This window comes from Dioscorea cayenensis, chromosome 8 (assembly GCF_009730915.1).
Source record: "Dioscorea cayenensis subsp. rotundata cultivar TDr96_F1 chromosome 8, TDr96_F1_v2_PseudoChromosome.rev07_lg8_w22 25.fasta, whole genome shotgun sequence".
Lineage (NCBI taxonomy): Eukaryota > Viridiplantae > Streptophyta > Magnoliopsida > Dioscoreales > Dioscoreaceae > Dioscorea > Dioscorea cayenensis.
In genome coordinates this window covers 5395287-5422592 of record NC_052478.1, presented here as the reverse complement: position 1 = coordinate 5422592, position 27306 = coordinate 5395287, and the positions used below count along the sequence as shown (strand labels likewise).

Below are 27306 nucleotides of genomic sequence, written 5' to 3'. Positions count from 1 at the left end.
ATCATATGAATTATAAATTATAAAAAAAAACAAATAGTAGTCATGAATATAGATTTAATTAATTAGTAAATAAACAAAGTTTTAGTCAACTAAACATGTTTGAGATATACAAAAATTTATAATGGTCAAATTTGAGCCAAATAACTTTCAAGATGAACGAGTATTCAAATAACTTGTAGGTTATGATAAAAGATTTTCAAAATGAACGAGTATCCAAGTAACTTCTAAGTTATGATAAAAGGTTTATTATATTGTGCTTATATATTTAGTATAACTACTAACCTCAGACTTTATTTATTTATTTAACAACCAGGTTAGACAACTTTGATTTGAATTACTATTCAAGCTAATATAAATGAGTAAACAAAATTGAAATAAATAATATTTTAAAACTTTTGGCTTAAAAAATAAATATTAAAAAAATATATAATTGGTCATGGAATAAATTGTTATTTGGTTAATCCATGAACCATTTAAAAGATATTCATTCACAGAATATATAATTTTTTATTTTAAATATGTATAACTAGTGTTACGCTCGTGCTATGCACGGGAGAAATGAATGTAATAGAAGAAGTTAATAATAATATTCACAGTGAAGGCATAATTATCATAATGTTTGAAACTTCACTTATTCAAAATTTTTAAAACAACCAACTTAATTTAGATTTTAAAAAATAATTTATTAATTCTCCAATTTTTGACACATTCAATGATTCCCTAATTTTTATTTCTATAACTTCCTTTAAATACCCAATTAGGAGTTTGAAAATAAAATAAAATAAATACTTTCAATCTATGGACATATTGAGATGATATAATTAATAGAATATATAGAGGATGCATTGCTAATCACTTCAATTATTTTTTAATTCTCTAATCAAAATGGATGACTATTGATTAGATATTGTTCGTAATATTATAATAAAATTATATATAAAAGATAAATTCAATGGTCTTGTACTACATATTATTTATAATTTATTATTTTTAATAAATCATACTTAATTTAGGATTAAACTATAAATACCTTCATGATCCAGTAATTCGGTTAAAAAATTTAATTAATGATGAATATAAATTTAACTAATAAGTAAATTTAATTTTGCAATTCCTCTTCTGAAACTTGGGACCAATAGGCAATAGGCAGTTATTCTATTTTGGTAAAAAAATACTCCCTCCTTTCTTTTTTTATCAATCATAAACCTATGTTCGTTTTTATCTGTCATTTTTGAACATCAAGAAGCATTTATTATTTTTTTTTCCAAAGTTACCATAACACTATTCAATTCTTTTCTTGAAATTTAATATGAGAAAGAAATGTGAAGATATAAATTAGGGGTAATTTTTAAAAGATAACTAATTTTTTATTAAATTATCTGAAATAACTAATGGTATGTGAGATTCGGTTATTTACGACTGATAAAAAATGAAGAAAAGAGTAAAAATCAACATAAAAATAAATAGAAAAATTGGAACGGTTTGACCTGAACCATAAAGACAAGCCAAAAAAGCAAGACAGAAGCTGGAACGTATCACAATGACGGCCACCCGGGGCCCACAACACTAAGATGGGAAACGGGTTGGAAACGAGTGATGGGACGTTTCCCATTCTTCACTCATCTTCCCTGTCCTATATTAATTCTTCCCTTCTTCTTCTTCTTTTTGGTTGCGGGCCTTTAGAAAAAAAGAAAAAAGAAAAAAGGAGGAGATGGGGAAAGAGGAGGAGCCGGAGATTGAGAGGCTTCCAGTGGATATCCTGGAATTCATCTTCTCTCTTATTCCCTCTTTCAGCGAATTGGCACAGTGAGAGTGTTTTTGATTTGTGTTTTATTTGTTATTGTTGTGATTTCAATGTTGATTTGATGTTGTTGTTGTTATCTTGGGTTTTGGTTGAATAGAGCGAGCGCGGTTTGTAGGAAGTGGAAGCGAGGGGTGGAGCAGTCTCTGGCTCAGAGAGAGAGGCTTAGTCTCTCTGGATTCAATGTTGATGATGATATCGCCGCGCGAATCGTTCATGGCGCTTATGGGTTGAAGGAACTCGATATGTACGTGTGGTTCTTCAACTCTTTCTCTGCGTGTTTGAAAGTTTTTTTTTTTAGGTTTGTTTTGATTGAGTGGAAACTGGAAACTAAAAGCAGGAAGAGGAATTTTTGTTTTCTTGTGTTTGATTTGATTAGTTGAATTAGATGAATGGGCAAATGAAAAATGATTTCTTTTTTCTTTTTATATATAATATTTTTTCTTTATAATCTGAGATTTTTGCATATATATATATATATATATTTGCTTGAAAATGAGAAATTTTGGTCTATATATTCTAATGAATGAGCAGTACATCAAGAATGCTTACTTATATACGATATATTTCCCATCCAAGTGATGCTGGGATGGAATTAGAAAAACAATTCCATTGCTTTTATTGAAAATTTTACAGAATATTTTATTAACTTGTTTTTAATCTGTAATTCCTTGTGAGGCATGATTATTTGTCTTGTTTTCATATTTCCCTATCATTAGATTTGACTATTATTATCTTTTTGTTTCTATCCATGCTAGAATTTTGAAATTGTGCCTTTGTTTATTTTCTTGTGAAGCCCTTCTCATGTACTTTGTGTGTGTGTTTTTTAATAGTTCTCGTAGTTGTTGGCGTTGCAATTTAACTGACGAAGGATTATACAAGATATCTTTGGCAAAATGTGTTGGCAATTTGACATCTATATCCATGTGGGGTATGGCACGAATCACTGATAAAGGTGTAATTCCGTTGGTATGAACCTTTCTTTCCTCATAATAAACAATTCTTGAGGACTTTGTATATTTGTATTTATGACAGCCTCAGAAGGTCTAAAAGGATTTGATTATTACCAAGTGAAAGTTTGACTTTTTAAACCTTTTGTGGATTAATTATTGCCATTCAATTAACTAGTTTGTTGCTGTGTTAATCATCTAATCATCCTCTCTTCCCTTTAAAAATATTATATGAACTTTGGTTTAACTTCAACATGAGGTTCTTTTTCGATTGTATATATTGATTACACTGAGATCTTTTGGCCTTTTCCAGGTTTCAGAAGCCACTTCCCTTCGTCACCTGAATGTTGGTGGTACATTTATTACAGATGAATCTTTATTTGCAATTGCAAATAGTTGTCCGCATTTGAAGGCAAGGTTCTATCCCTGCATCATTCACCATTTGCTATTTTAGTATTGAATTTCAAGAATACCTGTCATCTAAACATTTAGGAAGATGCCTCAGTAATGACATAAAATAAACCTGAAAAGCAAACCAGCACTTAATAAAGCAGTTGGAAAATTTACATGTTTTAGATTCATCTTATGGGTTTAAAGTTTAACCCATTTTATTGTGTCATATGAAAGGATGCTTTTTTCTATATCCTGGATCATTTGCTATGTGCTATTATTTAGTATTGAATTTCATAGATACCTGCTGACTAAAAATCTACTAAGATGTTTTCATAATGATACTGAAGAAGCCTAAGAAGTAAACCAACACTTAGAGCTGTTAGACATTTGTTTTATGGTTTATTTCTGAGGGTTTAAGCCGTTTAATTGGTCTTTTTAGTGACTGGTAAAGATATGCCAATTCCACTTGTGAGCAAAACAAACTAGTTAATAATCACAAACACTATACATCTATTACTAAAGTGACCTAATTTATGAAACTCTCTTCTTTTCTAATGTTTTGATTTATGCTACTAGCCAATAATCAAACTCTTTGTGTACCACTATCAGATTTATTAATTAATGTAAATAGAAATTCCTGCATCTATTACTAATATAAACTACTTGTTGCTGACTTCCATCGATACCGCTGAGTATCTGTTCGACTTTCATTTATTAATTAAAGTTTTGGGTTGTTTGCTCAAGCTAATTACAGTGGGGGTTCAACTGCAATCTTTCTGTCTAGAATTTTCATTGCATGCTTTATTTATTTTCGTTTATGATGATTATATAGGCTATTGTTCTTTGGAGCTGTCGCCATGTTACAGAGACCGGACTCATCATGCTTGTAAATAAATGTCGCAAGCTTGAATCAATCAATGTATGGGGGATGCGTGTACCAAGAAATTTCTTTTTAGACCTGATTGCAATTAGTCCTGCTCTGCAGATAAGGCCACCATCACTGCATCCAAAGATAGTGAGAATGTGGTCTATCCCCCAAATCAGCAATATCTAATTGCTTGTGATTATATATATCCTTAATTTATATACTGAATAAAAGGTGTTGTATCTAAGATTGAAATCTTGTACATAACACAAAGAATTGAAACAATAATATGCAAGCTTGTATATAATGAAGAGACAACCGCTCCCAATGTAATTATTATTATTATTTTTCTAGTTCTTGTTATGGAAATGAAAATGCTGCGTGTTCTTCATTGGATAACATGAATATGCAGGAAGTGGGCATGCTTTCAGATTAAACATTAGTTAAATTATGTTTTAGTTAATGCGTAGAGGCATCAATCCATGATCACCTTTCCAAACTAATTGTGACCAGTAATAATTTCCCTTCATTTTATGGTTATCAAAATACTTTAATGTTATTTTGTATGATAATAAATTGAAAAATTATTCATTTACTTTCTTCATACATTACATGATGAACCAAAACAATCTTTACATATTTTTTGACTATTAATCAGCAAATACTTCCCATTTAAGAAATTATTAAAAGAACGGACAGATATGAAAGTAAACAGTGCATGATCAATACAAAAATACTATTATCGAAGGAAAGATATGAACCCTTATCCTCCCCCTTGCACTCTTATGTTGAATATATATCAATCTATTTCATTATCTGATGAATACTCCATAAATTACAGTTAATAGAACATTTGAAAACGTAAGTAATATTCAATAAAGCTAGCACAGCTAACCATGATAATCCCCTTCCCCAAAGGCAAAACCAAAAGAAACCAAAGAAAACGAAATTATATATATAGATGATAGTTGTCTAAGAACGTAGGGTACACATCGTTGCAGTTTTTCCAGCCTGAAAGAGCCCACTCAAAAACGGAAAAGCACAAAAAGATGCGCACCAAATAAAAATTAAAAAAAACACACACATCATCATCAAGGAGGAGAAAAAAAAAAGCCATTGGTTAGACGACAAACTGCCTAGTATTTATACATTGATGATGAACCTCCTTGAGAGGGTGGTGGTGGTGGCAAACGATTGGGTGTGCGTCGGCTGCCAGAGTTCGAGCCTGAGTTCTCATCACCATTCTGTGTCGGATCACTATATCGCCGGCTGTGACCATTGACACTGTTGGACCGAGAATCACCAAATGATCTCGAGAAATTCGTGGGACCATTTGCTGCAGCATCAAATGCAGATCTCCAATCATCACCCGAAGGTGCGCTGGTTCGCGTACTGGCTTCTGCAAATCCAGTATGTTCATTTAACTATTCGAAGTCCAAATAATAAATAGATCATAATTCTGAAAAAGTTAAATAATAATGTCCTTTGTAAACATATTGTACCGCATTAAAAAACTTGATCACAGTTATCAGTAACCCAAGTAACAAGCGTTGGACTAACAAGTGATGGACTGAATAGCAAAATCATAATACAAGTAAAACAACCAAAACATGATACAGATTGAAGGTAGTAAGTGATGGACTGAGGCATTAGTGTGTCACCTAATTTTCCATTGAGAGTGAATTTCAAAACGATATCATTATACAAGTCTATAAAAACAGTAGCATTGGAAACCTGAACATTTTATAGTAGTATGCATGGATTCTGCCCTGAGAGTTGTTCGTGATGTCTTTAACCTAATCCAACTTGGCAATGCTTGCATATAAAAGCAAACAAATTCAATAAATAAAAATTTATTCTATAAGCAAGTCACCTCCATTGCCCCCATTGGACCAGCTAGCAGCAGCAGCCCGGTTGTCATGGATACCTAGTTGGCGAGTAAGCTTTGATAGAAGAGAGGATTGCTTTTGAGCACGCTCACGCTTTCGTTTGACATTTTGGTCTTCTAAAAGTAATTCTTCAATCCTTGATGCACTTTGAGCACTAATCACAGAAATTTAAACAGTCTGATTTGATTTTATAAAACCAATTTTAGAAACAATAAATGATTTAATGATTTAAACTCTCTTTTGTTCATCATCAAATATGAAATAAAACAAGAACTTGGTTTCCATATATATTTACTTTTGACACCCTACCTTCATCTAGTCTCCTTAAGTTGCAAGTTTTTGATCACGATCATTTAAACCTAAGGTCCTAGTCTGTAAATTTACAAGAGTACATATTCATCAGGGAAAATTATTTCGCAAGCTTGTCATAATAGAATTGTGTTCTGCCAACATGCATCCTTGAGTGTAAGATTTATACCATAGGAAAACAGTGTACTGCAAGGGAAAACTCAGATGGGATTTATAGCATCTGATAATCCATAATATATGATTAAAAATGAAGCAAATCACTAAACGAGTTGCTATACACGTGTCTCATAAATGACAAATAAAAAAGAAGCTAACACCATAAACGCTTTGCCGTCTACAACCTTCAAATCACTAGAGTAGCTGCTTAAATTAAGAAAAAGTAGGGGAAAAAAACTAAAGGGAAAAAAAAGTAAAAGATGAAAAGAAAATCAACATTTAAATGGTAAATTAAGGTGCAAAACCTTGAAGAACCAAAATCGCTAATGTCGAACCAGAAGTTATAATAGTAACTAACTAATCGATCCATGATTAATTAAAGCTGTGACTTTATGCTAAGGGCATCTTTAAACTTTTATTGTGCTACTCCTTTCCATACTACTCTACTTTGCAGATTAAACTTAAAGCTCTCCTTCACCCACTTGCTATGGTAGGTGGGGGTAAAGATTTCCATGGCCCACAACAAGCTCCTGCTGCTCAACCCCATCGGGATGGCCACTCTAGGGCAACAATTGTGGACAAAGAAGGGAAAACAAAATTTGAGCCCCAAATGCAAGTGAAGCCTATAATCAATATGAAGAAACTTCGATCATTGGTGACAAACTCAATAGTGGTGGACGCTAAATATTGTTCTAGAATGGAACTTAAGATGCAATCAACATTGTTTCGTAAATTCCTGGGAAAGGCCATCCTTCTTGATCAACTCCGAGACACCCTGATTTGGTTGTGGGGCTCATCTGGGACCTTCACAACTGCTGATATGCCTAACGGGTACTATCTTATCCAAGGCCAAACACCTGAGATGGTGGATTAATTACGGTGAGAAGGTCCACGGACGATAGGTGGAATGGTTTTCTAGCTGATGCTATGGAGTATGGAGAGGGAATTTTCAACTGTTGTTCGAGAAATTAGATTTGGCAACTGTTTGGGTGCCACTGCACCATTTACCTATGGAATTTTGGGACTTTGAGATGCTAAAACATATTGGATTTTACCTTGGAAGATTGGTTAAGATCAACGAGCATACAGAGCAGCTGACCCAAGCAAAGTTTACAAGAATATGTGTTGAAGTTGATTTGACACAACCCCTTAAGCAAGGCCTTTGGGTGGAAGCAAAGGGAAAGAAGGTTCTGGTTCCTTTTCTCTATTGGAAAAACTACCTGTGTTCTGCTACCGGTGTGGCCGTATTGGGCATGAAAAAGTAAAAGGTTAGTAGGTAGCCAGCAATCAACCAGACGGTGCTAGTTCTTGGGATGGAAAGGCAATCACTCTTCCAACCTAGGGAACTTAGCATAACCGGTGTGGCGGGGCTGGCACCATCTTGGAAGTGTTTGGCCAAGGTGAGGTGGAACCACCATTACAGATAGTGGGAGGATCCCCGGAGCTACAAGATGAGATAACCAAAAATCAACCAGATGAGGACCCCTTGCTTGGATTGTGGATGGTGGTGCAGCGAGGCTGGGGAAGGGACGGGGCCACTCATCGACAACCATTTCCTGGGAGCAAGCTGTGTGCCCAGAGCTTGACATGCGCCGAAAGGATGGCTCCTTTGAACAACACGCGGCAAGGCTCCAGTTAAACACGTTCTTTGCATGGGGCTCATGGAGGAAAAGGAAATTTAACAGTAGATCTTCTCAATCATTGGCACATCTTGAGGAAACGGTGCATTGGAACAAAGGGAAGAAGAAGAAGATAGGGGAGTACGACCTCGGGATTTAGCAGGAGGAGTAATCTTCCACAATCCTGATGGCGCCGCTTTGAAAAAAAGGCACTAGTGATTCTTTGGGGAAGTTAACAGACTCTGTGAATGGGATGATTTCCTAAACGAAGGTTAAACCGAGAAGAGGACATGGATCAACATGCGTTAATGGAAACCTCTGCTCAACCCCGTCTAATGACATCCCTCTCCTTTGGTAGAAAGCCCCTCGGAGTCCGAAGGACCAATTGAACTAAGAAGAATCTCACGATATGATTGTAGACAATCAACAGTGCCCTTAATCCTAAAACCCAGTAACTGTAACCCCCAAAGATAATATCATGATGAAGGAGCCTGATGATGAAGCCGAATTTGAGACAGAGGATGACCTTGATGATTAGAGCAATTTCGAAGCGATGTCGAGGAAAGAATGCCTAAGACCCGACAATCGGTCCAAGAAGGGCAGATGCACAAAGAGCTAATCTTTTCTCCTTCATCTGGTGAAGCCGTTCCTTTTTCATTCTCTTTTTTACCGTTAGCTTTTCATGACTTCTCTAAGAATATTTTGTTAGAATTGCAGGGGTTTGTCGAACCATAGAAAACTTGACAACATCAAGAAGTGCATTGTTAATCTTAATCCAAGCATCACCTGCCTTGTTGAAACCCGCACAAACCTTGAATTTTGCAATTCTGCAAAGGTTTCACCAAAAATTAGGAGTGGGTGATTGTCCCATCTTGTGGATTCTCGGGAGGAATCATTGTTCTTTAGCGAAAGCACTATAATGAGATCACCCTCATCCCCTATTCCAGGTGCTCTCTAGACCTCGTTATCTTTGGGAGCAAGCCAAACCACTTGATTCTTTTTTTCATCTATAATGCCCAAACTCTCTCCCTGGAAAAAGCTAACTGGAAGCACTTATATGGTATGTCTTCTCTTAATATTCCCTGGCTGCTTGTAGGTGATTTTAATGCTATGGTCTTTGATTTTGAACATAGAGGTGACATTTTTTTTGTGTAATGATAGTAAAGCTAGACATTTTAATGCATTCATTTTGCTTAATCAACTTGTTGACCTGGGTTTCTCTGGCCCACAATTCACTTGGTGTAATGGTCAAAATGGCCTTGCTAGATGATGGGCCATATTAGACAGGTTTTAGCTAATTCTTCGTGGCTTTTCATTTCGATTCTCTCTCCAAACATCATTTAGCTAAAACCATTTCCAATCATGCCATTCTGTTCCTTAATGCCAATTACTATACTCATAGGAAAAGTAATGCCTTTAGGTTTAACAATTACTGGCTTGATTATGTTGGGTGTCACAATGTTGTAATTGATGCTTAGAATTGTGATGCCAATGGCTCTCCATTTCATGCTTTCTCTCATTTTGTGTCCCGTATGAAGCATTTTCTTATTGACTGGAGAGTCCGTGACATGTCCGCTTTGGATGTTTGCATCCAGAATGTTGAGAGTGACATCCATAGGCTTGAGAACAAGGACGCTGATTTAGATCCCAACCTTAGTATAAAAAATGATCTTAGAGCTTTATATAACAAACAAACTGCTCTTCTTAGGCAAAACTCCATCCATTGGGCACAATGAGCTAAACTCCTTTGGTTAAGGGACGGGGATGCTAATACTAATTTCTTTCATAATACTGCCCGCATCTGCAATCATAGGAAAAGAATTGACCATTTGAGGGATTCATTTGATCGTGACTATTTTGATCCCACAGCTATAAAGAATTGTTTCTTAGATTTTATGACAAACTTTGGAATTCTAATTTCAAAATCTCTACGTCTAACATTTGGAACACTCTCATTGTTGATCTTAGGACCCTTTCCACCATGGACAAGGAGATGTTAATTAGACCAGTAGACCTGTGACCATAAGAGAGGTCCACTTGACCTTAAAATCCACGCCCCATGGAAAAAATCTTGGTCTAGATGGGCTTAACACTGAATTTGTTTTAATTTTATTGATATATTATCGGTAACTCCTTATTCAAAGTTGTAAACTATTTTTTTTTTTCAAAATGCTTCTCTTCCTTTATCTTGGGGTAAAACTTATGTTGTTCTTATCAAAAAAATAAAATAAAATAAAATAAAATTGTGTATGACTTTAGATCGATTTCTCTTTGCAATGTTTGTTATAAATCATTTCCAAAATTCCTTATAAATAGGCTTAAGATGGTTTCACAAACTCATCCGTCCAGAACAATGTGGTTTCCTTGTGGGCAAGTCCCCTATTGATACAGAAGTTACTCTCTTGAACAAGATTCCATTTCCCTCCCTAGGATGATGTTTAAGGTAGATATAGAAAAAGGCGTATGTCACTTGGAGTGAAGTACCCTTCTTACTTTAAGGAAAATGGAGTTCCCAGACATTTCGATAGCTTGGATTAGCGCATGTCTAACATCTAGTAGTTGTTAGAATAAGGCTATATGGAATATAGAGAGAATGAAGAGAGGAAGAATGAGATGAAGAATGATATGAAGAGTTATTTTCATGTAGTGATGTATACAAGTATATATAGAGAAAATGGGCTATATAGTAATGGGCTCTTTAACAGTAGTTTTGCCTTTTTAATTAATGGGAAACTTTCCGGATGGATAAAAACTACTAGAGATGTTAGACAAGAAGACCCAATATCTCCTTGCCTCTTCATCCTTGTTTCTCAGAATTTTTCCAATACAATGAACTTTACTCTTCACCAAAATTGTATCCCAGGTTTTGATGCTAAATTGAGTGTTAACTTTAATGACCTCCTTTTTGCTGACAACATGATCATTGTTACCAAAGCTTCTAAAACTGTTGCTAGGGCCTGCATTTTGTGTCTGAATAACTACAAAAGCCTTACTAGGCAATGCTTTAATCCTAGTAAATCTGTTGTTTATTTCCCTTCATGGTGCAATAAGAAACTCTCTAAATCCATCAATAAAATCCTAGGTGTTGGTATAAGGACTTTTCCTTTTAAATATCTTGGTGGTCTTCTTGATTCCGCATGAATCACTACCAGCACCTCATTGATAGAGCTAACAGAACTACTGCAGCTTGGAATTACAATTTTTTCTCTTATACTGGTAAGACAATTCTCATCAACAGCACCCTTTTAGCCATTCCTAATTTTTAGTGTTGTTCCTGACATGGTTCTAGAAAAGATTGATTAGAAAGCTAGAAACTTTTTCTTTGGTTCCGAGGTAGCAATCGTAGTGGCACGCGCCCATTCCATCACTTGGAACAATACTACACTTGATAAATCTGATGGAAAGTTGGGTATCCGGAATCTCAAACACACCAAAGTAGCTCTTATGGCCAAAAATACCATTGCTATCCTTAACAATTCCAATAAGCTTTGGGTTGATATTTTCAAGCTCAAAATATGGCGACTTTGACATTTGGAACATTCAAGAAATTTCAAACTCATCTAGTTTTTTTAAAGCTTTTACAAAAACTCTGAAAAGATTCGCCCAAACCTGTCTTATTTCGTGCAATCCTTTGCTGTCAAATTTTTGTAAAAGTCCTGGGTTGTTTGCTATTCCTTTGGCTTTAAAACCTACATTCATCAACATGCATTTGGAAATGGAAAGCATTAGTTTTAATGATGTAACTACTAATAACTACCTAAATCTAGATACTTTGCAGAACTTTGTAGTCATTTAGATTGGAATAGATTGGCTCTAATGAAGATTAATGAGTCTTGTTCCAACACTTGGGTTTAGCAACTGGTGACCACTCAAAACAAAGTAGCTAGTGTGATCTACAATCATCTTAACAACAATTCCTGATATGGAAAGCCCTTGGAATGGTTGGAGTGCTTTATGGAAACTTCAAATTGCTCTGAAAATTAAAATGTTTGTTTAGAAGATGCTATATGGTAATCTTCCTATGTTCTCCAATTTACGTCTCGTCAATATTGGACCTGAAAATGTTCGTTCTGTGGTCTAGTCCCTTAGACTTCGGAGCACCTCCTATGGAAGTGCTGCAATATCAAAATATGCTAGAGACTTGTTGAGAACTATACAGGTGTTAATTTAAACTTTAGGATAGGGTTTACTGGAGGAGATTGGATTTATGGTCACTTTAGACCAGATTTAGGGAGAATAAGCTTAAGGCCTTACTAGCCACTTGTGCCTATACCTATGGGGAGCCAGATGCCGTTTGAGCTTTCAAGCCATAACACCAGACTTCAACATAATCTTTCACAAGGCTTTGGAGTACTCTGAAAATTACATAAACAGTAAAGGCAGAAAAGTCAGGGAGTTTAATATCACTTGCCGGATTGTGGGAGATATCATTGTCCTTACTGATGCTTCGTGAACAACTGATTCCTCTTGCTGTGGCTTAGGATTTGTAATTCTTTCTGAGTTCAACCGTAATACTCTTGCAGGTTTACTGGCTAACAAAATAGATTCTAGCTTTCATGCTGAGGCTGTAGCTATGTTGAAAGCTTTGAAGTGTTATATTAAAGGCCTGCAACTTAATAGCATCCTAACAGACTGCAGAGAACTAGTGGACGCAATCAACCACAAAGACCCCGTAATGACTTGGTGAATTTCTGGAGTGCTGAATGCGATCAGATTTTGGCTCAAACATTCTCCATCTATGACGATTGGCTATCTCCCTCGAATTGCAAATAATTTTGCTTATCACTTGGCGAAACAAGCCTGTTACCACCCTGAGTTGACACTGTTCCATAGGGGAATGGAGTTGCCTAGATGGGTAATTGATGCTGCAGAAGAAGCCGGTTTAGCTTTTTATTGGTGTCTGCTTAGTTCTTTGTTCTAGCTTTCGTTTAGTTTGTCCCCCGGCAAAAGGTGGTCAACAAGGATATGAATATATAAATATATATGTCTGGGATCTCTCATCCTATCCACCTAAGTTGCTGGATTGAATTAGATCCAGGAAATACGTGTAAGCAGCAAATATATTTAAAAATTAAATATATAGACAAGTGATCACTACGTAACTTATGTTGTAGATGGCATATGAAGTTATCCATATTATCTTGGATATAAAGAAAAAACAACCTCACAGAGCTGTATAATTGGTTCAGCATATCTTCCTTTGCTTTCTCCACTTGGAATAACACAACAGCCTGTTAAATTGCAAACTAATGATGACTTTTCTAGATTAAATAAAATTGAAGATCAAAGTAGAATTACTTGCCTTCGGAACATTTGCAGCAAGACTATTCATAGCAGCTTCTACATAACCACGAACTTCTTGAGACATCCACCTAAGCTCTTCCTCTGGATCAGCAGGTCTTCTTGTCATGGTGTCCTATAATAATAGAAACACTGGATGAGTTCCAACACAATAACCTAATTCGATGCACATTAAAAAAAAGAAAAAGAAAAGTTGCACATCTGGTTGGAGAACAAATGAGACTACCCCTTCGAGGAAAATTTGCTTATGAGATTTGATTAAAGTCACTATAAGGCATTAAATGTATATCGATGTATATATACATAGAGAGTTAAATAGACATGCTGACATTGTATGCTGCCAAAATGTTCATCAATTTTCTTGAAAATTGACCACAAATAGGGATATTTGAATATCTGAACCAGTGAATGCTAGTGATGCATTATTCACTTTCATAAATAAAAAAGTATTACCCTAGCATCATCAAATTAAGTCCAGACTTATCCACACACTACTGAGCTGTTTAAATAGGACAACTTTTCTGCCGAGTGAACTTTTGAATTTATGATTCAAAAGAGAATTTTCTTAAATCACAAAATAGAGATCTAAATTGATAATCACATATGGTATTTATTTTTATATTGTCTTAACCAATGTTAATCTGGTTAATAGATGGATGGACGCTTAACATTATTTTTCAACTTCATAAATAAGCCCAATGACAAGAACAGTAAGCTGCACTAGAAAAGTGAATGAGAATAGAATGTTGAACATTCATTTTATCTGAATAATGTGCACATGAAAGTGTAATATAATTCACTTGTCTCTTTTATGTTTTTCTCTTTCCTTGCATCTTAATATCATAGAAAGATTATTTTCAGATTCTTTAAGCTTAAAATTTAATCTGAGCTTCAGTATTTGATTACCCAGGTACTTGGACATAGGAATTAGACAATTCAGTCCCCATAATATCAATGCAACATGCAATAGTAAAAAGGTAAATCGATAATGCTTAACAACATTTCTTAGCATGGAATTCAAGAAATACTATCCAGAGCATTCATCTTTCGACATAACACAGACTAGAAGGTAGTCGAATATATAGCAGAAGGCAATGTACTTCCTATGCGCTTCAAATATGAGTTTTTAAAGAAAATAGCATTATCATGTCATGTTTCTGCCTGAAATACATCTAGTAAAATATTAGAGCCTTAGAGGAATTAACATATAACAGCAAAAAAACTGGAACATACCAAGGAGCCATCCGAAAGACTTTGCCTTATAACAGTTCCTGCTTCAGAAGCAGATGTCCCTTTCCCTTTCCCAGAAATTCCATTAGAAGGCTGGGTAATGTTCCTAATCTTATTTACCCACTCTGTCTTGTCAGCCATATTCTCAGCCTTCAATACAACAGCACTATGAGCTGCATGCATAACATACACATCGAGCTAAGGTAATCAAAAAATAAAATAAGCATATTAAAATCAGCATAGCAGTCCAAAAATAAAACAAGCATATCAAAATCAGCATGGCAGTGGAGGCACCTTTCATAACAGTCTTATATGGAACCTTGCTGGTTATCTTGAATACAAGGCTAGGACCTTTCCCAGACTCCGATCCAGAAGATTTTTTTGAGTCCTTCGAACTTTTGGTTTCTTCCACATCCAAAGGCTCTTCAACATTACACTCCTGCAAAAATGTTTACACAATTTGCGCTTAAAAATATAGCTAGTGCAATCTTGAAGACTGCACTGTCTTTGGACTCTAGGGTAAAGACAAGGCGCAATGAGCTTGGAACAGTTATTTGTCTTGTGCGGCAAGCCAGTTTTCAATTTCAATTTTCGTTCTACGTCAGAGTACAACTTAAGCAAACCATATGACAAGATACTGACAACCCTAGAATAATTTGTGGAAAATCTCTAAACTAGAATATTTGGCCGTCAACATTACAATTGACCTAATGAAGAAGCACAAAGACTCATGGGAAGTCCTAAGATGAGATAACAAGTGCAAATCAAGATAAAAAAATGGGATTGAAATATGGGACCTAGGAAGTTGTGTAGGAGCAAACAACCACTCTTAACACTTCACTGCCACTGTCCTACTTAAAGAAACTTTAAAGATCAAGCTACAGCTTTAGTTTGTTGTACACACTTGGGATTGAAATCTCTGGACAACCTAGGCATCCACTTTCACAACATCAGGTCTGGATGGTCAAAATAATGCTCTGAAGAGCTGCTGCAAAGATCTGAACTCTAGCTTTTACAAGGCTAATATATGCCCCCGAAGGAAGTCTAAATGTGGCGCCCCGCACCCAAACACACACACACACCTAGATCAGTTTTATTAAGAATTGAGAACATAAACCAATTTAATTTTATAAAAGTCAAAACAATAAATATATAGGGCTTACAAGAGACTGTTCTTGCCCAATGTTGAATATAACTATACAATATAACATAGAGGACCAACATAATATGATAAAGAAACACATATTATTAGCAGAAATTTGCATTATAATAAAGTGATCTCAATTGTACATATGCACCAATAGAATATGCTATGTTTTTAGATGACTTCTGATCATGCAATAAATACTCCTACCTTTCAGGATGCTTCTTACTATCAATAGCATCAATATCTTCGAAAGCATTGGGAAAGGCATTGCAGACATATAAATTTGATCAGTATAGCATACCTCTAATGTGATAACACCACGGAATTGCCTTTCTTCTTGTTTCCTGGTGTAACCAAGCTGCATCAAAATTTACAATACATCGGCATTGCCATTCTCAAAAGATGAAGCCAATAAATGATCAAGACAAAATAAACCGTGAAGCTTAACACTGACCTTTCCACTCTTTTCATTTAGAACAAACCATCTCTTGCTCCAACTGTTCGACTTGGCACTTTTCTTCAACAAAAAACCTGCAAAAGGAGGAACAATTTATGAATGGATGTCTAGATACACAAAGATTATAGAACAATCACAAAGCAATGCTAAAGTTAAAAATAATTGCCGTTTCTTTTTAATAATGACAATCCCCTAACAGATATTAAACACAATATGTAGATTATGCAAGTTAAAAAGAAGTATGGCAAGAAATAGGTGAGAGAAGATACAAGTGAAGAATTAAATGCCCTGAAAGAAGGTGGTAAAACCCATTAAAGGCATGACGGTGGTAGCTTGTTGAAATCATCATATGAAAGATTATATTCAAGACACTAATTAACTCCTTGTAGCAACATAGAGAACTGATTGTTGTGACAAGTGGGAAGCCAAGCATGGTAAGATTCCAGGTAGTTAATAGTTAATTAGCGGCTAGTGGTATTTTCGTAATAAGTTTCAGGACAAAACTCCGAAAGCAAAAGATTATGAGAAATACACAAATTGCTACAAAATGGCACAAACGAAATTACAGAAAGCCTGGAAGTTAACACCAAGATGTCACATGTATTACTGTATGAAATTTCTGCTTTTAAGATTGACCTAGTTTGACAAGGTTTCATTCTCTCAACTTAAGATTTTTGTATATATCATGCTTGAATTACAATATAGTGACAGCAAACTGCCTATATTTCTTGTAACAGTCAAGGGTTCCTCTTATTTGAATAAACTAAGATTCTACATACCTAACTACCTTCATAATCACAAGAACTTTCCCTGAACTATGCTGGGTCAGTTGGGTTTGTACAACCTTCAAATAATGTCCCCAAGGTCAAGGGGAAAAAAAGAATAAAATCCAAGAAACCAACTTATCCAAATAATATTCAATTGCCCAGGAACCATAAACTGACACATTGAACAACAATTACCTCGCATGTGCCTCAATAAATGACCATAATCAATATATTATATAAAAAATAATACATTATTTACTTCGGCATGAATTATGTCAATAATCATTTATTAAGCAATTTGCATAGGATAGCTTATTGCAGATAACAGAGATTAAACACTTCTTTCAATTATCACTATTCTGTCATCCATCGTTTAGATAGAGCTGATACATGGATAAAAGCAACCATGATTATGAAGGCTATTAACTTTATCAAGCCAATCATGAAAAAGTGCACAACAGAAATTCTCACAAATATATGGATTCCACTTATCCATAATATGAACTCAAATCAACAACTAAGGCTACATATGTTGGGCAAACCTCCATCAAAACTAACCTACATGAAAATTTAGATAGAGAGCAAGTACATCCCAAAACTTCTAGAGATCTCCTCAATAAATAACTGATTAAAAAAATATAATACTTAAATTTTTACCTGTCAAACAAGCAAGATATGATAAAAATAAAATCCCCAGAAAATTTGATAGATATTAACCATGTTTAATGTTAATATGGTAATCCCATATAAAACTAAGTCAATTCTTAGGACTGCAATGTGATGTTCCACACTTCCACACTCACATTGAATTTGCGAATCTTGGTAAATCATTTAAAATCATAGTTGATATACACCTGCTGTAATTTCTCCAGAAGGACCAGCAATCTGCAAAGCTGAACCCTCTTTTGCATCTTTGTCAGTGGACTGCTCTTTCATGGACTTCAAGCTGCCCCCTGGTTGTTGCAAACCTGCCTGGGGACTAGTTGCCTATTTGAGAAACAATTATTGACTAATAAAATCAACTGAGAAAAGGGAATGACGAACAAGCTAGCAGCGCCAACCAAAAAATTATAATGATACAAATGTGTGGGCGTGCATGTGTGTATGTGTCTGTGTCTGTGTGTGTTGTGTGTGGGTGTATATATATATAAAGAGAAACAGATCTCACTCTGTTTAAAGTGGATTGCTCAGCCTCATTTCCCTTCCTAGACGATCGGTTCTTAATCTCCTCCTCACGGCGCTGTCTATCCATACTGTTCAAATGAAATCCAAATAATTAAAGGAAATAACATAAATATTACATCAATACTTGTGAAGTGAAAAAGCTTATAATATTTTAACTTGGGATTAGGTCTAATTCATTCATTAATAATACATCTTGTCAGATATTTTTGCTTGCATATTATCCTTTTGGTTCGGTTTACTGCTTTGGAGTTCTATATGCAGACGGTTGGAATTTGTCATGAATTATGTAATTATTTGAAGCATTTTAGAAGAAAAGAGATGAAGAGAAGTTGAGGAGATAAAAGAGTATAAAGCAAAAGGACATCAAGGCACATGACCCATCAATGTCAACCACCATAGGCATGAAGCACAATGAAGGATCCAAAGAAAACCTTAGCTTATTTTATCTTACATAAGACCATTGAGGGTTTTCAGAAGAGGGATCTTTGGTTGTCGTAATTAGAGTTTGAGGTTTAGACGCATCAAAAGACCAAAGCATACACCAAAGAGGGAGGAGATCAAGAATTAATTGAAGATTTATCGACTTTCAACCTTGGAACTCATCGATCAATATGAGTTTTCTTAATTTCTTTTATTTTTATCTATTGATGTTTGGTTTGAATATCATGGGTTGTAGTTCAAACATGAGTGAGTAGATATATCTTTCTAAGGTTGGGGATTAGCACCTTAATGAACAAATAAATTTTTTTTATTTATATTGACTTTTCTTTTTAACTTCAATGTTTAAATTCTGTTTGATTTAATCTTTTGACAAATAATGCTTGTGGATATGATGGATCCCATATTTGCATGACATTAGACGCCAAAAGAAAAATTGAAAGGTAAAGTGCAGTGTTAGAAACCCTAGGATTAAACCTAAAACCCTAGATTTGGATTTTTTTTTTTTGGATTAATGATTGTCACGAAACTCAAAGAATCTAATTAGATTCAATTTCCACGAAATAGGAGTTGATCTAAGTTAGATACCTCACTATATTCTGAAAGGAAATAATGAGTATTTTGAGATAAACCACCTTCAAACAATTAAGCATAATAGAGAAAAAATCAATACATGATCTCTTGTTCATCATTGCGGTGAAACCCTAATCCTAGAAGCCTTTAAATTATGAAATTTTCCCTCCTTGCCACTAGCCATAGTATAATAGTTATAGTTTCAATTACAATTAGTTCTATTCATTTTCTTTATTCATATTTAGATTTGTCTAAATAACCCCTAGTTGCAAGAAATTAGTAATCAACATCACAGTCTTCATGGGAACAATAACTTATTTACTACTACTTGATTACTCGTGCACTTGTTGTTCGCATCAATACTGCAGATTTTAATTTCTATACCATTCTTCTTCCTATTTTTAAATAAAGATTTATGAATAATGACATCCTAACATACAGACTGCACTTTTTCATGTATCTTTTTTAGGGATAAGTGGAAAAATGATAAAGACTCCAGATGTTGAACTGGGCTGGGTCATGTCCATCCATCATCTACTTTCCAATCAATTTAAAGACAGTTCAAGTGTCAAGGTCAAAAGCCCTTCAAATAAATTCATGCATTGGTATCAGTAAACAGTACATAAAAGAATATGTGCATAACCTCGATTGTTATTGGTGCAAAGTTCCCAACTAAAGGGGGAGGCCCCTGCTTTTCAAAAATACACAGTCCAAGAGTACCTACAAGTAAGTGGGCACAAACTAGCCATGCCAGGGGGAAAGCCTGGCAATTGAAGCAACACGCGGAGAAGGTGCCAATTGGTACTATAGCTCTATTTATCTAATGCCCAAAACATAAAGAATCAATCTAAATGACTCCAACTATTTGCTTCTTTGAATCCAATATGACAATTTAAAGAATTATAATGCAACCACCATTTGATGGTGGGGTATTCTGTCCACAAAGAGGTGTGTGACACCAATTATTAAAAGACCTTAGCATTTTCATCGCTTATTAACTCAAGTGATCTTACCCTGTAATAAATACTTCCACAAACAAATAACTAGATGAGTATTGAAAATTCTTCATCAATATTACTTTGACTGCTTTAACTCGGCAACATGAACTTGGAATGCTTAGCACCATGCAAACAATTTTTATGCTGTCAAAAAGTTGCAATTATATTTGCGAAAAATGGTGTTCCAATGTACTATAGAGATGGTTAAAAAATAATATAAACAGACGGCAATCTTCAAACAAATATTATCTACGATGTCACCATAAATCTAGTGCTTCATATAAACAAACCAAATGCTCAGTTATTGCATCATGTGGATGAAATTTAGATCCTTGAAAATATATGTTAAGCATCACTATAAACAAAGAGCAATGAAAACAAAATTCTAGTAGACTGGCATTGAACATGGATGTTTATTACACACATGATCTCCTTTTCCCCATTGGAGCCAATAAAACACAGAAAAGATTCAAAAGAAATATAACATTCAGAATAGGTTCATAAGATGTATTAGATGACCTTTGGCTTTCAACAATTTACGGAATCACATCTCAAGGTGTTTGTTCTTGATTTGAAAAGAAGATATAATTGTAACAAGCTATAGATGCACATGGAGCATCATATGGGCAGCTACATAATTAATAGCAACTAACATGCCTTCAGAAATATAAGCATCACGGAATTAATTGAAAGATATTAGAAGTAAGGCGTAAATCTTATGTGCACTTTATACAACCTACTCTCTTAAAATATGCTCAAATTCATTCTTGTATATAATGAAGTGAGATAAAATAATTTCTTCAATGTGAACACTTCAATTTTTAAGATAACTAAATGTATTCCACAAACTAGGGAAGGGTGAATGAACTTGCATATGGTTTATTATATTATCCTTGTGTAAGATAGAAAACAAAAAATGTCAAGTAGAAAAGGATACTGGCATCATCACTAGGGCAGAATGAGCAAACCTTTTTTGCACCAATCGAATGAAGTGTTGAGGAGGAACATAAGCACGTTCCATGTCAACAAGGGCAACGACCATTTTTTTTGCTTCATTTCGAAAATCGTCTAAAGCAGCAGATGCAATCGCAATAACCTTGTTGCAAAATTTGATAGCGTTACATTTCAAAATTTATGAAAATGCAAATTGGAAGCTTAGTGCTAATAAAAATGCAGTTATAAATGATATACCTCCCGTTTGAATGGAGGATATCTTCCAAGACCAGGTGTAGCATTTGCAGCAGCAGAAACGATATCTATCAATACACGATGCACCTGCGGAGTCATGTCAATCAAAACAATTACAAAAAAAAAAAATTGAAAAAGGTAACATTCTTGTAATGCAAAGGTCAATATTCTTGTAATCTTACTATTGTATAAAAATATATTATAGGTCAAAATGAAGAAAATTACACACTATTTCAAAGGACAAAACTGAATCCAAAGAACTAGAAAATCCAAGTAGGGCAGAACCTTAAAGGGATAATATGAGAAAATTGGAAAGATACTGTAGAAAATAAAAAAGGTATGTAAATGATGCAAGTTAGATTCAATAGATCATGCACCTCTTTGAGTGGCCTAAGAAACAAAATAGAATTTCCTGATTAGAGTATCTTACCTCATCAACACAAAGACGTGATGGCTCTTTTGCAAGTTCCAACACTCCTTTTATCAAGGATCTCACCCCTTTTTCAGGGGATATCAGGTATGGCTGATAACCATCTGCTTCCAACACAATCTAGAAAAGGGGGAAATTATAAACAGTAAGTATAACATCAAATAACAGAAATTGTTTTTCTTCTGATAATAGGGAGTACAAAACCACAGGCATTGAAAATTTCAAACTCCATCCAGCACCAAGACCTCCACAAGGTAAGGGTTGCCACTCACACTAACTAACCTACCCAACCAAAACCTGCTGCCAGATCACAAACAACAAACTTGGATGAGGTGGGAAAAAAAGCATAGAGTTGACCAAGAGAACAAGCTTATTAGAGTTAAAAAAACTGGCCGTACAAAGATGAATGCAGTGGCAGCACTGTGCAATTTGGTTACTGACTTCATTATGTTAATGCCGAATTTGGCTATCAGAGGTTGGTTTTATATCCATAAACAGCATTGCAGACATAAATGTACTATATCATATCTATACTGCATCTTGAAGATAACAGTACATATCACACTCCGTTTTGGATCATAATGATTGGAGAATACTGGGATTAACATTGAATTTTGCATCATAGGGTGGTTTCAGTTTGAATTCACACATAAATACAGCAAAAACTTGGACTTCACAGCCCTCATATCAAATCATAGCGCAAGCAAGGAAATCTGGAAAGATGAAGTTCATAAGTTAAATACCCGTTTAACATTCTTGATATCAAAATGCTTATCCAAGGGTAGCTGCTTAATCCTATTAGGAAAATTTCCTTCGAAACTTAACACCACTTTACAACCTCCACCCTGCATAAAATTCCTGCTCAAGTTGCTCAATAGAATAATGGGCAATGATAAGGAATGTCTTGATCAATGAAAGGTTACATTTACACTAAAAAATGCTAGGACATGTAGTAAGATTATGTTCTTTCAATGCAAAGCATCAAATAATAAAGCAAAAACCAAATTGGAAAATAAATGTAACATGCAAATTTCACTATGGCTTGTTCAACACAAATGCTAGTCTCAGATGCTACAACTGTTCACATCAAGGTAAGGTGGCATGAGGGGCATATATTTGGATGCTGCACCTCTCTGTGTATTGTATATACTAGGGTTTTGTGCAATTCACATGCATTAGTTTTTACAAACTTATTATTTATTGATTTTAAACAGTAAAATATATCTTAAAGTTTCTCTAATGATCATAACTTAATATATGTGATTATATATCTTAAAGTAATTATATTAATCATAATTTAATATTTGTAATTATATGAGATAAATATCAATAACAGTCGCATAGCTATTGAAACTTTTACTGACATGATATGGAAATAGTTTATTTCAGAATACATACTTTTTTAAATTATGTATAAGTAATTGTAATATAGCAGGCTGTAGTATGAAACAGTTGGCTCATAGAATTGTCCACATCATACAGTTAGAACATACTACTAACCTCACCAGAGGAAATATGCTGGAGGAATTTATCCTCAAATTCTCGGCAAAGCTCCAAAGCTATTGCCCTGGTTCCTTCAGCACTATCCACCATTTGTGCCCCAAGCCTGACTAGCTCATCCGCAACCATTTGGGATTTGCCCTGCAACCTGCATATACATGTAAAAGCAAGAAAATAAGACTAGTCCAATCAATTAAGCTCTCTAAAAGGATCTTATCAGTCACAAATTGCCAATTTACCCAGAGAGGAGGTTTGGGAGTCGGACTTTAATACGATTGCGTATCTGTTTAGCAATAGTATCAACCAAAGCCACCCTACCAAGCTTGCTCGGAGAAGCCCCAGTGAGAATGGATCGAAGACTTTCACTCTCAGCTCGCCAGGCAGTTTCCAGTGAGTTGTCAGAGCCAACTGATCCAGCTTGTGCTGAGGCAATAGAAACAGATTGCCCAATTAGAGCAACCCAAGTAACATCAGATGCAAGCCGTGGGCCCTTATCTGATAGAAGTGCCTGAACAGCTGCAAGAGTTTTCTGGTCTCCAGATGCTTGATCAATCTTGCTGATAACACCAATAGTTCTGGTACCTAAAACAAATAATAGAGAAAATAAATAAACAACTTACAGCAGCAAATGTAAGACAGAATGCCTAACCTTGTGCTTACAATAATGGTTTAATAATTTCTAATAATTTGCAAGGGCAGTCACCAGGGCATATTGCACATACCTTCTGAATCAAACTCTTTGGCCAACTTAAGGGCTCGAGATGAAGAAATTTCAGGTGATTGGGCAGCTGGTATTATGACCAGCAATATAGCATCATTGCGTGCAGCATAGTCACTGATCTGGAACAACAACAACAACAACGGAAAAAAACAAGGAAAAAAAATCACTACCCAATATACTACCAAATAACAGAAATCAATCCAAGAAAATCATCAGTCAACATGACTGTGAGGTACAAAATTCTCAAACACCTATTACAAATTTACAATCAACTAACATCTGGCACTCAATTCCAACAATCATTTTCCTACATTATATAATATAAAAATTACAACTGAAAAGGAAAGTAATCAAAGATAAAAAGCAACATCAGTACAAGAAAGCACATACCATGGACTCATCCATAGCTCGCTGGTCAAGTCCAGGTAAATCTATCAACTTCAATGGAGGAGCTGAGGAAAGAAAAATATGCTTAGTGAGAATAAAAACCTGCAAGAGCTCTTGTGCACAAATTTTCTCAATTTGGTATGTCAAAAGAAACCAACTTCCAAAATGCAGGAAGATGGATATGAAATATATTTAATAAGGTCAAAAAATAAAAACCAAGCAATACACCTGTGCTAGTGCGTAACTTCATGTAAATTTCATCAGCCCGGCTTTTTCCTGAACTATGTACCCCTGCACCCTTGCTAAGCCTGTCCTGAAGAGAATGCCTGAGCGCACCTACACAACAGATCTATAAGCCACAGAACTATCACCCATTCAATTTAATGATGGGAAGTAAGTGTTACAATGTGAAATAAACAACTTTTGACTAATTTCAACCAAAAGCAGATCACCACAATGTAGAAACACCCACAGCAGCCAATTGATTAGGGGAGCTCTGAAGACTTACTTGCGGAAACCTGCTGAGACTTGTTGTCAATCTGCAAGACAATTGATTTATTGTCGAGGGAGTTATCTCTTTGAAGGTCAATGCTGATCGGTGCTCGAGTGGCACCATTTTCTCCTGTGGGCTGTCGGAAGCAAAAAAAGAAAACATGTACCAATGATACATTATACATGAAAAATTAATAAAAAGAACAACCCAACCTCATACAGCAGATCTAATCCAAATTGCAGCATACCAGGACAGGGTGACCTATCAAACTGTTCAAAATTGCTGATTTACCAGCTCCCTGGAGAACACATTGGCATAGTATGAAAGTGAATTGGAGGAAAACAAAATATATATACAAAACACATGATTTGTCAAAAGAATATCAAGAAACAAGAATTCAATAAAAAAAAATACCAAACCAAACAACTAAAACTGCATACTTGATCAAAAACACAAAAAAAAAAAACTCACAACAACACATTGACATGGTCCGAAACTGGATTGGAGGAGAACAAAGATAAAAAAGAACAAATGATGTCGCAAAATAATATCAAGAAACAAGATTTCAATGAAAAATAAATACTAAACCAAACAATCAAAACACCATTCTTAATCCAAAATACTCAAAAACTTACGACATTGCCAAGGGCAACGACATTGAGGAATGTAGCAGTCCTTTTCGATGGTGTAGTCTCGTCGACATCCTCATCAGCGAGAACGGCGGCCGCCTGAATCATAGAATCCGAGAGCTGGCTCAACTCATCGATGGCGTCCATGGCGCTGCCCGTAATGGTGCTCACAAGGGAAGATATCTACAATTATGGGAAGAAAACCAATTGGAAGGGAGATCTTGATGGCGAATTCGATCGGAATGGAAGGGATGATCGGGAATCTCGAATGAGAAGGAGAGCGTGGAAGGAGGAGGAGAATCCTGTTCACCGCTTTCTCGTCCGCTTCTTGAACGGTTTGATTTAAAAAGGGGCGTGCTTGAAATTTTGAGGGTGTATTTTTCAGATAAGCCCTCGTATTTGAAAATAATTTCACAAACAAATTGATAATTATCGAAGAAAAGTTTCAGTACATTGCGCTATTTTCTATTTTCATGGGGAAATTTTTATATAGACCCTTGCATTTGATAAGAATTTTATAAACGAAGTGATGAAAATATTGAAAGAAGAGTTTGAGTGCATTTCACTATTTCAGGTTGTGTTGTGTTAATGGGGAACCATGATGACGTTTCATCCACAAGTGATAAGTATGAAATTTAAATAATAAAATAGCTCGACTTGAAGCACCATGCCAGATTTTTTTTTTTAATTAAATATATAGTTTTGATTATTACATTGCAATTGTTCAACCATTTATATTAAAAACATATGATTTTTATTAGTGGAAATTGCCAAAAACACCTTGTAAGTTTGCAATATTGCCAAAAACACCCCGTTAGTTTTGCACTCCTCAAAAACCCCTTCCTTTTGAATTCAATGATTTTTTAAACCCTCCAAACATCTAATAGTGATTGATAGAATTAATTTGGAATTTTTTGGACGAAATTGTCCCTTGCGTGGGAAGTTTTGGCAAGTGTGACAGGATTTGACTATAATGCCCTTGGGTGCAATGAGTTTCTATTTAAAAATGAAGCTTCTATTTAAAATATGAGGTATGAGGTTCTGTTTAAAAAATGAGTTTCCTGTTTAAAAAATGAGTTTTCTATTTAAAAAAATGAGTTTTTTGGTTTAAAAAAATGAGTTTTCTGTTTAAGAAATGAGTTTTCTGTATAAGAAATGAGGTTTCTGTTTAAAAAAAATGAGGTCTATGTTTAAGAAATGAGTTTTCTGTTTAAGAAATGAGGTTTTTTTGTTTAAAAATGAGGTTTTCGTTTAAGAAATGAGTTTTTTTGTGGTGTATTTATCACCCCTAAAAAAACTCTTTATTGCGATTAGCTTTGGGCAGATGAGACAAAAGCATGCGGCTCACAATCACGATCACGTTGCATGAAAAAAATGGGATTTCAAGTTCAGAGAAAAAGGTGCAACCTTTCGATGCCTTCGCTCGACGACGAGGAGCATGCGGTCTTCCCCGAGGTCGACGACGAAGAAGATGAAAGAGATGAGGTCAACGACAGGGAAGACGATGAAAACGAAGACGAAGACGGCGAGATCGAACCCTCATCGGCGCCGCTTCCTCCCTCCGTTCCTGTCACCGACTTAGGCACCATGGATCCAAACCCCGGAATGATCCCTAACCCTAACCCTATTGCTATCCATGTTGCGGTCTCCGCGATCGAGAATGGTTCCGTTCGAGTTCACTCGTCTTATCCAGACGTCGCCACCGAAGACCCTCACCACTCCGACCGCCGAGGAACGTCGCCAACCGGATCGCCAACGCCGATAAAGATTTTCTCCTTTAAGACCCCACACGAGCAGGCCACCTTCGAGATCGCTCGCCAGATCTGGAGCTCAGCACTCAAGCGTTCGCGTGATCAGCGACGATGAGATACTCAATGTCC

The 27306-nt window shown here is 35.4% G+C and overlaps 2 protein-coding genes and 1 long non-coding RNA gene across 5 annotated transcripts; 2 read left to right on the top strand and 1 right to left on the bottom strand.

Annotated features, from left to right (window-relative positions):
- The first annotated feature begins 1678 nt into the window (after positions 1-1678).
- Positions 1679-4365, top strand: LOC120267522 (F-box protein At5g67140). Its single transcript, XM_039275198.1, has 5 exons — positions 1679-1806; positions 1902-2048; positions 2635-2770; positions 3065-3163; positions 3977-4365. The coding sequence occupies exons 1-5, from the start codon at positions 1712-1714 to the stop codon at positions 4196-4198; spliced, it is 699 nt and encodes a 232-aa protein (XP_039131132.1). The 5' UTR covers positions 1679-1711; the 3' UTR covers positions 4199-4365.
- A 574-nt stretch (positions 4366-4939) lies between these two features.
- Positions 4940-25736, bottom strand: LOC120266366 (dynamin-2A-like). 3 transcript variants are annotated; one of them, XM_039273992.1, is made up of 22 exons: positions 25433-25736; positions 25045-25095; positions 24813-24933; positions 24533-24640; positions 24308-24369; positions 23919-24036; positions 23436-23778; positions 23197-23344; positions 22440-22541; positions 21697-21816; positions 21270-21353; positions 21047-21174; positions 18053-18137; positions 17739-17871; positions 16115-16191; positions 15962-16018; positions 14808-14952; positions 14517-14686; positions 13285-13398; positions 13146-13213; positions 5883-6052; positions 4940-5408 (listed from the first exon to the last, which is right to left on the bottom strand). In XM_039273992.1, the coding sequence occupies exons 1-22, from the start codon at positions 25571-25573 to the stop codon at positions 5146-5148; spliced, it is 2808 nt and encodes a 935-aa protein (XP_039129926.1). In that variant the 5' UTR covers positions 25574-25736; the 3' UTR covers positions 4940-5145. The 3 variants fall into 3 exon arrangements, with proteins under 3 accessions (XP_039129926.1, XP_039129927.1, XP_039129928.1); XM_039273993.1 differs by having other exon boundaries at positions 24533-24653; positions 25433-25520; XM_039273994.1 differs by lacking the exons at positions 25045-25095; positions 25433-25736 and having other exon boundaries at positions 24533-24630; positions 24813-24883.
- On the top strand, positions 6208-12977 carry LOC120266367. The gene is made up of 2 exons (XR_005538148.1): positions 6208-9042; positions 12506-12977. It is a non-coding gene; the product is annotated as an uncharacterized LOC120266367 (long non-coding RNA).
- Positions 25737-27306: the final 1570 nt, after the last annotated feature.

What these genes read in the sequence shown, in the direction of transcription:
- LOC120267522 (XM_039275198.1), top strand. Translation starts at nt 1,712, where the DNA reads ATGGGGAAAGAGGAGGAGCCGGAGATTGAGAGGCTTCCAGTGGATATC. An exon ending in TCTTTCAGCGAATTGGCACA is followed by an intron (nt 1,807 to 1,901) that starts GTGAGAGTGTTT and finishes TTGGTTGAATAG; the next exon opens with AGCGAGCGCGGTTTGTAGGA. An exon ending in ATAGTTGTCCGCATTTGAAG is followed by an intron (nt 3,164 to 3,976) that starts GCAAGGTTCTAT and finishes ATGATTATATAG; the next exon opens with GCTATTGTTCTTTGGAGCTG.
- LOC120266366 (XM_039273992.1), bottom strand. Translation starts at nt 25,573, where the DNA reads ATGGACGCCATCGATGAGTTGAGCCAGCTCTCGGATTCTATGATTCAG. An exon ending in GAGCTATGGATGAGTCCATG is followed by an intron (nt 24,037 to 24,307) that starts GTATGTGCTTTC and finishes TTGTTGTTCCAG; the next exon opens with ATCAGTGACTATGCTGCACG. An exon ending in CTCCCAAACCTCCTCTCTGG is followed by an intron (nt 23,345 to 23,435) that starts GTAAATTGGCAA and finishes ATGTATATGCAG; the next exon opens with GTTGCAGGGCAAATCCCAAA.